Source organism: Panthera tigris, chromosome D1, assembly GCF_018350195.1.
Source record: "Panthera tigris isolate Pti1 chromosome D1, P.tigris_Pti1_mat1.1, whole genome shotgun sequence".
Classification (NCBI taxonomy): Eukaryota; Metazoa; Chordata; class Mammalia; order Carnivora; family Felidae; genus Panthera; species Panthera tigris.
In genome coordinates this window covers 111263904-111273819 of record NC_056669.1, presented here as the reverse complement: position 1 = coordinate 111273819, position 9916 = coordinate 111263904, and the positions used below count along the sequence as shown (strand labels likewise).

At 60.3% G+C, this 9916-nt stretch overlaps 1 protein-coding gene across 1 annotated transcript; it reads right to left on the bottom strand.

Moving 5' to 3' along the window:
- Positions 1 to 2165: 2165 nt before the first annotated feature.
- FADD (Fas associated via death domain) lies at positions 2166 to 8086 on the bottom strand. Its single transcript, XM_042959055.1, has 2 exons — positions 7721 to 8086; positions 2166 to 6260 (listed from the first exon to the last, which is right to left on the bottom strand). Exons 1-2 carry the CDS (start codon positions 8004 to 8006, stop codon positions 5899 to 5901), a joined length of 648 nt encoding a protein of 215 aa, XP_042814989.1. The 5' UTR covers positions 8007 to 8086; the 3' UTR covers positions 2166 to 5898.
- Positions 8087 to 9916: the final 1830 nt, after the last annotated feature.

Genomic DNA, 9916 nt, shown 5'->3' with positions numbered 1-9916 from the left:
CCCTACCCTGTGGCTCATTTTTTTCTCATTTGAAACATCATCTTTATCATAGTCTAAATTCCCATGTGATCCCCTTCACTGCAAATACCAGAACATCCAAACTGGCTTAAAGAGTTTCTTGAAAGAGTGGTAGCTCATGAGACAGGGAGCCCCGAGGCGGGGCGAGTTGATTTAGCGACTGTGAGATTCGTCCCTGGCTGTGCTGTCACTGTGATCACAGGACAGCAGAGCTGGGACCCGAACCCGGGCAGTGGACTCTGCAGGCCAGCCTTCTGGGGAGACTGTGCCTCCCTGAAAGGTGACAGATGACTGAGTCTCCTACTCTTGTCGATCTATGTGCATTTTCTGTTTCCTGTAGTCTTTGGTTTATGGTCTGGGGCACAGACAGCACCAGTGAGGCCAGACGACACAGGACTCCTCATTCCCGCTGTCCTAATATGAACCCACTGACAGGACTCGGCGGCCGGCTGAGAGGCACGGGGGCTGGTTCCCCAGACAGCGTCGGAGCCTCCAAGACCTCCAGGATCGAACCTGTGACTCACGAGTGTTTTGACCCAGCCAACCTGGTATAAAGACAAGTCTTTTTAAAACGTGCCGCCACTCAGGAACAATGAAAATAGCATTTAGTGGCCTTTACGATGTGCCCGTCACTCCCGGACACGACACCGCGTCTCTGAGTCTTGCGGCAGCCCTGGGCTGGGGGGGGCGGGGCTTCTCAGGTGAGAAGGGAGGGTGGAGTTGGGGCGCCACTGTGGGCTCACCCAGCTGCAAGGGCGCAGGGACAGCCGAGTCCCAGCCGTTAGCCCTTCGCTAGGGATCTACTGGGCGGACGCATGGATGGATGGACGCGTGAACGGAGCGGACAGCCCACAGCCACGAGGTGTGCGCTCTTATGCACGTGGCTGCGACCCCGCCTGGCGGGAGGGACCCTTGGGGTGGCCTGCGGTGACTCAGGGCGTGGGAGGCACCTCCTCGGGTCCCCGGATGGACCTCCACGGGACTAGGCAAATCCTGGGTCTCGGTCACCCTGGGACACGCTGGCTGGGGGCACTGGCATCAGCGATGGGCAGAGGGGTGGCCTGGCCCCAGAGAGAAGGCTGCCGGCCGGCCCGCATCCACCCCAGCCGGTGTCACAGCCCGACTGCCTCCCTGCTGCGCGCTCAGGGGAGCGGGGGCCGCAGGCAGGCGAGGCTGCCATCCGACGGGGTGTCTGAGCAGGGCCTCAGGCCCACTAGGGACGCAGGTACAGGTGGAGGACACAGCGGATGAGGGTGGGTGTTCAGGGCCAGGCAACCCTCCCGCGTCATGACGCTGCAGAAGAGAAGAGCTCGATCCTCGGGGCCCGGGGACCCTTGGAGCTGGGTTTCTCCAGCCAGAAACCCCTTTGGGAGGAAGGGCCGGGACCCGGTCTCCCAGCGATGAGCAAGATTTTATTTATAATCGTGTTACCTCAATACGTACGCACATAAGGTCAGATAGAAGCTCACGCTTCTGTCCTCATGAACTACAAAATGCCAACAGAATTACAAATCAGGGAGAGAGAAGCCCACAACACACACACAATTTGGACTAATATTGTAATTAAATGCATCGTTAATTTAATGTGATTTTTAATGGTAGAATGTACGTAAAATTCACACTTCCGGCCATTTTTAAGTGCCACCGACCACATTCACGATCTTGCATGACCATCCCCAGCCTCCACGTCCCGAACTCTACTGTCTCCAGCTGCTCTGACCCATGAAACACGTTTTGCTGAAGCAAGATGGTCACCTAGTGTCTACAGGCAGGTTTGGGACATCGAGAGGCCTCGCACCTGACGCCTCGGGTGACTCGAAAGGCCCACGATGGTTTTCCACTCCAGCCATGCCACGAAAGCCTCGTCCACAGGTCACGTGGCTCTGGCTCAAGGAGGACTCCATTCTGGCACTGAATGGGTCTCTGTTCCTTGGTGACGATTCAGGTGGTTGATACCTACGTGTGACTCTTGCCACAGTGTCTTAACTCGGTGACTTACGAAGCTGAGGGCGGCTCCTTCAAGGCAGGTGGATCTCAACTGCACGTTTTCCCTGTGGAAATTCTGCCGGTCCCTCGGCAGATGTGGGGTGACCGGCCACCTTCACGTGCACACGTGCTGCTCCCGGTCATGCTGGCGGCTTCTGAACGTGATGCACACAGAGTCATGTGGTTAGAAAGCAGTCGGCAAGGTGACTCAGAGTAGTTCTCATGGAAATACAAACAGAAAACTAAAAATACGCGGGGAGCTTGCCATTTCTAAGAATAGTCAGGGGTCTGGAGTATGATTCTGCTTGTTTCTGGCTGCTGATGGAGGGTGTTTCCCGGGAAGGGGTAGGGCGTCGTGGGGGGAGGCAGAAGGGGGGTGGAAAGGAGAGGCTCGGGAGGTAGCCTGGAGTTGGTGTGGGAGCGAGCCCCAGGCAGGAGGGGGCCCGGCCCGCTCCTTCAGGCAGCCGGGTAGATCACGGTGCCGGGCACAGAACTGGGCACAGGTGGGGGCGGATGCCAAGTCTGAGTGTGGTGGGCAGAATAACGTCTGACTCGTGGTGCCCGTGACCTCACCCCTGGGGCCTGGGAACGCTCGCTAGCATGGCAGAAGGTGTGGCCCCAGGCAGCTGACACTGTGCGTCTGGGGGCCTCAGAGAAACACCGTGGGCGGCACCCGGGACCTTGCAGGTGCCACTCAGGCGGGGGGGGGGTGGGGGGTGGGTAGTGGTCCTGGGCTGCTGGGGAGACGCGACGGAGGAAGGCGGAAGTGTGACGGCCTCAACCCCTGCCTCCGTGCCGGAGCCCGGAAGGGCCTGCGGGGGGGGTGACTGAAGGAGCTCCCTGGGCACCCACGTCCATAACCCAGCAGGGCCCGCTGCGGCGAGGGCGGAAGGGGAGGTCGGGAGGGGGGTGATGTGGGGACATCTGCGGGGCCGTGAGACTAGGGGGTTGACCCCTCGTTCCAGGAAACACGTGACTAAACTCCCTTTCGCCGGCCTGAAATCTCCCCAAAAGCACATACGTTTGGGCCTTTCCCCGCATCTTTCTCAGGACAAAAAGAACCAAGTCGCAAAATGCGGCTCTAACCTTACTTTCCACGTCAGCCACGTGACTTGCGCACACCTTCGCTGGAGGCATACGTGTCACCCCCCAAAAATTCGCAAAACACATAAATGGAACACGGATCGTCTTTTTTTGTGAAGCTGCCGCGAGAAATTCCTGTCTAAACCTGGTAGCCGCTGGTCGTCACAAAGGTCATGGTTCTGATCAGATGTCAATCAGCTCTGTCCCAGCAGCGGTTACCATAGACCCAGAGGACCTTCTACCCCGAAGCAGTGTTTCTAATCACCCGGGGGTGGGGGGGGGGTGGGAAGACATCCCAGGACCAGAGGCCACAGGCCGGGCTCAAGTGCGGTGAGGTCACAGGGACCGGAAGAGCCTCTCGACAAACCTGTGGGGCTCTGGGTGAAATGTCACCGCTCACGTTTAAGGTGCCTGAGGAAGAAGCCACCACGCACTTGGGCAAGCGCCTGATTCTTATCTAGCGGTCGCTTCTGAAGGTGGTGAGGCCGGGACCCGACCCGGGTCAGACTGGAAAGCCCCCCTGCTCCCCTGCTCTCTGGGGCCTCTCCCGCCTGACGGCCCAGGGCACACCCGTTACCTGTATCTGGTGGATGACGAAAACACAAGTACAGAAAACGTGGACGATACAGGAAGTCTAAATATCACCCAAAAAACCACCGTTCTCAAACGTCTGCCGTGGGTCTCCCCGCCCGCCGCGCCCACACCAGCCCTGTGCTTCTGCCGCAAGCCACACACTCTCCCTTCGTCCCGCGAGGCAGGGGACCCGCGGGCAGACGGCTGGCCCTGCCGTGGCCCCTCGATGCCCGGCCCCGCGCTGGTTTCGGCGGGGGCCTCCTGGCCACCGACGTGGGACCCGTGCTTCCGTCTGGCCTTGAGCCACCATCTCCCGGGGGCAGCTTGTCGGGCAGGTTCACCCCCGTCACCGGGCCCCAGGGCTCTGCCCCGGCGGCACCCAGCTGGCGGGTCCTGGGGAGCGGGTGGCGCGCACGGCCCCGCAGAGCAGGACGGAGACTCTCCTCACCCGCCGTCTTCCCCGAGTCTCGGAGCTCAGATCTGGGCCTGGAGAGGAGGTCCCGTGAGGCTGCTCCAGAGCCCGTGCTCCTCCCCACTCACCACATGCACAGGGGTGCCAGGGCCACCCCGGTGCCTCACCACGCGCGGGACTGAGACGGGACGCAGCGGCAGAGCCGCGGAAAATTCCCCGTGCGGGAATCACAGGTCAAGGCCCCTATCAGAGCACCTGGTGTAGAGGGTCGGGGGCTCCTTCCAGGGGTGGGAGGCACGTAGGGGGGCACAGGGTGGATGTCAGGGTATCTGGGCACTTGCACATCTCAGCGGCTTTGAGGGGACGGAGGACCTCTGAAGTCCGCCTGTCCTACAGGTAGGGGCACATCTTCCGGAAAACCTGCTGCCCAAAGCTACTTGTCAGCAAAGCCGCCGACAGTTACGGGCCGTGACGATGTCTGTTACCCGCAGAACCGGCTCTGACCCAGGCTCCAAGAGGCAGGTGCGCTGGCACGTGGGGCACACGCCCGGCACACGACGCAGGGCCAGGCCGCGGTGGCACGGGCCCCAGACTGGCTCAGCCCCCTGGCAGCGCCCGAACCCGGGAACTGGTTGACACCTGTGCTCCCGGCCAGGTGTCCGGGGTCTGCCGAGAGGGCCGCCTGGTCTAGCCTAAGGTCAAGGTGGCACGGAAGGACATCACGGGTGGCTTTCTCAAGGCCGTGGCCAGAAGGCCCGAACGAGGGACAGCCACGCGACTCTCTGGTGCCTCTCAGAGACAGGCGGGCCAGGGGCTGGCGAGAGGTGGCAAAAGCTCCCTTGCTGGCGGCTCCTGGAACCGTTATGAAGAGCGGCCATGCCGTTCCCAGCTCAGCCTCAGATAAGCCACAAGGGATGTTGAAACTGACCCGACGGGACTTTCGAGAACATGAGAAACGAGATCATCGTCAGGGAGGGAAATTCTCTGTATTGTGCAGCTTCTCACTGTACAGGCACAGGCTTTAATAGGATTACCTCCGAAGCACAAAGACCGTCTTTACAATTACAGGATCCAGCTCCCTGGCTAAAATCCGTTATCAGAACAGTGATTTTGATAGTCATGATTTTGAAGTCATAATAGTTCTAAGAACGAACATCTGTAGAGCACGGACTCTGTACCCATCATCCCTGAGCACTTAACAGTGTTATTCCCGGCCGTCCTCATAAGCCTTGCTGTCCCTTGACACACGCAAGGGCCACGAGCCCACCAGCTTTCCCCACGCCACCTGTCCGGGTACACGGGTCTACACGGACGGCCTCAAAGCCTCTGGCCGGCTCTGGGAGCAACAGAACGACCCTGTGGGCCCGTGTGGACGCTGGAGCCTCACGGCCCCGGCTCAACTCCCTGCTTTCCCACGGCTGCCGACCGCCCGGCCGCGGGCCTCGGCACTGTCCCCCCACCTGTATGGTGACGACAGTGACGACGCTGACTTTTACGTCCCTCTGTGTGCTGGATGTGGATCCCAAACTTCCTCCCGCAGGGCCTCATTTAATGGGACAACAGACTCCCCCTCTCGGGGGCGACCATGAGGAACGAACGAAAGCATCTGTACGCGCCCGAGTCCCGTCTGGCACAGAGCAAATGCTCAGTGAATGCCAGCTCTGATGGAGACGCCACTCTGGGCCTCGGGCGCCGGGTCCCTCGTCCCGGCTCACGGCTAGGACTTCACGGCACTGGCGCATGGAAGGCACGTGGTCAAGCTTGGCGGGGGAACCAAAGTTCGGGCTGTGCCGATGCCCTCAGGCCCCCGGGGAAGGGCCGCTGGGTCACCAGGGGACCCCCGAGGACGGCCTATCTGAGTCCCGTGACGTCAGGGACGCGGTGCCGGTGCCGCCACCTCGACTGGTCTCGCTCTCGAGGCTCCGGGCCTGCTGATCGTCCTCGATGAGGTCGGCCACCAGGTTCAGCTGGCAGGCCCTGAGCGCCCTCAGCAGGTGGGACACAGCCGGGTCCTCCTTGTGGAGGTTCTTCCAGACTCTCAGCGACTCCCTCACCTGCTCCGTCAGATTGCGGGGATACTTCTCCTCGATGGCGTCGATCATGGCGTCAGACACGCGAAGCTGGCGGGCCAGCCTTCTCCAGTCCTTCCCCACGTGATCACATATGATGTCGAAGGCTGCACGCAGGTCTGTGGAAAGAACAAAACGATCTACCAGGAGTTGGGGAGCCCTCTAGAAGACAGGTAACCCTACTTTCTCAGTGGGCTCCTCAGGGCCAACCTAAGCGCTGGGTAGACAAGAGGTCCTCCCGTGCAGGCTGAAGGCATCCAGGAGTGCAGGGGCCGGGGGAAGAACGTCCCGGAAAGCCCAAGGGTGGCCTCCAACCCTGTCCCAACCCCACTCCCAAACCGCTCCTCAGGAGGTGCGGCCTGCCAAAGACGTGCTGGCTGGGGCGTCGCGGAAGGGGTCGTCGTGGAGCTAACTGCTCGGGACAGGGGAAGCGGAGGGAGGGCCTGTCGTGGGTTGAACGGTGGCCCCCAGGTCACGTCAAATCCCCGGAACTGTGAACGGTGATCTATTTGGAAAAGGGTCTTTGCAGATGTGATTCAGTTGAGGATCTTGGGAGATCATCCTGGATTATCCAGGTAGGCCCCAAATCCAGTGACAAGAATCCTTGTAAGTACACAGAAGAGGGAGCCACGTGCCCACGGAGGCAGAGACTGGAGACACGTGGCCATAAGCCAAAGAATGAATGTCCGCGGCCCCCAGAAGCTGGAGAAGGGGGAGGGACACAGGGAAGCCCAGTGATTTTCCTGAGGTCATACAGCTAGACAACAGCACAGCCAGACAGTGAAACCCTGATGGCCTCGTGCCAGGGTCCACTCCCAACCGCTAGGCTACACTGTCATCCTCGAAAGACGAAGAGTCACCCCGTATCAACCCGCCCACACCTGCTCACCTCTGGCGCGCTCTCCTGCAACATACATACACACACGGACACGCGTAAATCTAAAATGTGATCGCCTGTATTTTGGGGACTGCTTCTTAAATGTATCACGTTAACGACCTCCTCCTCAACTGAGTGTCCCTGGAAACGGAATTCTAATACCGCCCGCGTACCCCAGGCCGCCTCAGTTGAGTCCTTGGTAGGTACTGGCAGTGTATCTTAGGCAAGTCACTTAACGCGTCCCAGCCACTGTCCTCTGGCTTGTAAGACCGGGATAGGACTAGACGGCAGGACCTAACTGCTGGCTACCGCGAAAATTAAGTACGTGAAGTGTCGGGGGCACTAAACCCCTGCCCAAGAGCCATTTTCCGGCGCTCACACGGCGGTAAAGGGTCAGCTGGGGCATTCCCAGAGGCAGAATGAAACCAAAAGCAGCGGGGCAGGTTCCCCTGGCTCCTGACCCCCCTCTCTGTCCACTCCTCTCTACCCAGAGGAGGTGGGCAACACCCTTCCCTTAACCGGAGTCACTTCCAACTAACCCAGAAGAATCGGGGTGTGTATGTGTTCACGTTTTGCAACCCAGACACAGTACGTGAGCTTTTGGGATTCTGGCTCTCCCATCTGCGAACTGGGCGTTTCGCCCGCTCCCCCCCCCCCAGGACCGGTTACCCGCCTCCGGGCCCCCCCGGCCCCCGCGCCCACCTCGCTCCTCCGACGAGACCTCGGCCGCCGCGCCCGCCTCGAAGCTGTCCAGGCGCCCCAGCAGGTCCTGGCGCCGCAGGGAGGAGAGCAGCTCGCGCAGCAGCCCGGTGCGCTCGCGGTCCAGCTCGTTCTGCTCGAGCAGCACGGAGAAGAGGTCGAGGCCGCACTGCACGCGCTCCAGCTTCCTCTTGCCCACTCGGCTCTGGCACAAGAACTTGAGCTCGGTCAGCTCGCTGCTCGACAGGCCGGCCGACACCGAGTGCAGCAGCACCAGGAACGGGTCCATGGCGGCGGGCCACGGCGGGGCCCGGCCCAGCCCGGCCCTCCGCGCAGCGCCCCGCTCCGCCCCGCGGCCCTCTCGGCGGCCCCGCGGCCCCACCGCTCCCGGATTCCCCCTGACGCGCCCAGCGCCCGGGGCCCCACCACCGGAAGTCCACGCCAGAGGCCACTTCCCCGAAATCTCGCGAGAACCCCGGGACCCACGCGTGCGCCCCGGGCCCTACCGTAGCCGTCTCCGCCCGGAAGGCGCCCGGCCGCCGCCAGGGGGCGCCCCTGGAGAACGGGCGGCGCGGGGCCGGGAGGGCGTCTGCGCCTGCGCGCTGCGGCCGTTCTCCCGCCGCGTGGGGTCCGGCGGGCGGTCCGGGGGGCGGTTCCCGGACCCGAGCGGGGGCGGGGAAGGTAGGCCCGCGTTGCCCGGGCGGCGTTGCGCTGCAGATGCCGACGATACACGCATTTATCGTCAACGTTTGTGAAAGTGCAAGTCAGAACGGGTCCTTCGGAGCGCCCTGTGGCTCGCGTTCGAAATAGAGGTTTATTGAAGCGCTAACGTTGGATGTGGTTAATATTTGATTTTGAAAGCTTCGGTCATGTATGCTTTTTAATGTTTCTAGTACTTCTGGAAAGCCTACTGTAGGCCAGGCAGTAGGTGCGGGGGACACATTTGGGAACAAAGAGTAGAAGTGCCCCTCTGCCTGGAGTTAAGTCCTTGGTTCTCAAGCTGACAGAAGCCAGATAAGAAAGTCGTGCAGTATGCCGGAAGTTAATGAGAGCCCGGGCGAAGAGGATACGGGGATGGGGAGTGCCCAGGTGGGGACATGATTAGAGGGGGCGGTCAGAACAGGCTTGCAGGTGCGGGCGCAGGTGCAGGTGCAGGTGCGGGGGCCAGAGGCAGGTGTGGGGGAAAGAGGGCAGGCGGGGGCAGGTGAAGGTGCAGGTTCTAGGAGCAGCTGGGAGACCCGTGGGTCTGGAGCAGAGCGGGGTGGGGGGTGGGGGTGGGGGATGCAGGGGGTGCCGGAGAGGGGAGGGGCAGACTAGGAGGGGGCCTCAAGGGTCAGGTGCAGACCAGGCTTTACTGCCCCTGAGATGGAGCCGCAGCAGTGTGAGCAGAGGAGTGAGGCCGTCCGAGTTACCTTAAAAAAATAAAATAAAATAAAGGGTGGGGCGGGGCGGGGGGTGGGGCCGGGTGGCTCAGTCGTTAACCATCCAACACTTGATTTCCGCTCAGGTCATGATCTCACCTTTGGTGAGATAGAGCCGCTCCCCCCACCCCCACCCCTCCGCCCCCGCAAGGAACCGGCTTGGGATTCTCTCTGTCTCTCTGTCTCTCTCAGATCTCTCTCTACCCCTCCCCTGGTACTCGCTCTCGCTCTCGCTCTCGCTCTCCCTCTCTCAAATAACTAACTAAATAAGCATCTAAAATATATACGTATATTTAATTGAGACCATTCACAACCCACACAACTCACCCGTTTAAAGGGTACATTCTAGTATAGTCCTACGGTTGTGCAAACCTCACCATTAGCTACTTCTAGAACATTTTCATCGGTCCCGGTAGAAACCTGCTACCCATTAGCAACCTCTTCCTTTCCCTCCTCCTCCCCTCAGCCCCTGATAGCCACTCCTTTATTTTCTGCATTTTTGGATTTGGCTGTTCTGGACATTTCATAGAAATGGGACCATACACTAGGTGGCCTTTGCTGCCTGCTTTCTTTCACTGAACAAAGTGTTTTCAAGGTCCAGCCACGTTGTAGCAGGTGACAGTGCTTCATTCTTTTTTAATGGGTCAATAGTCCATTGTGTGGATAGACCACATTTGTATATCCCGTCATCAGCTCATGGACATTTCGATTCTTTCCACTGTTAAATAAAACAATATTCAACCGAGTAAACTTGAGGATTGAATTGACTTTCGTTCAA

Excerpts from the sequence above, each read along its gene's own strand:
- FADD (XM_042959055.1), bottom strand. The coding sequence starts at position 8,006 with ATGGACCCGTTCCTGGTGCTGCTGCACTCGGTGTCGGCCGGCCTGTCG. Across the intron at positions 6,261-7,720 it reads GGTCTCGTCGGAGGAGCGAG|ACCTGCGTGCAGCCTTCGAC; the intron begins GTGGGCGCGGGG and ends TTCTTTCCACAG.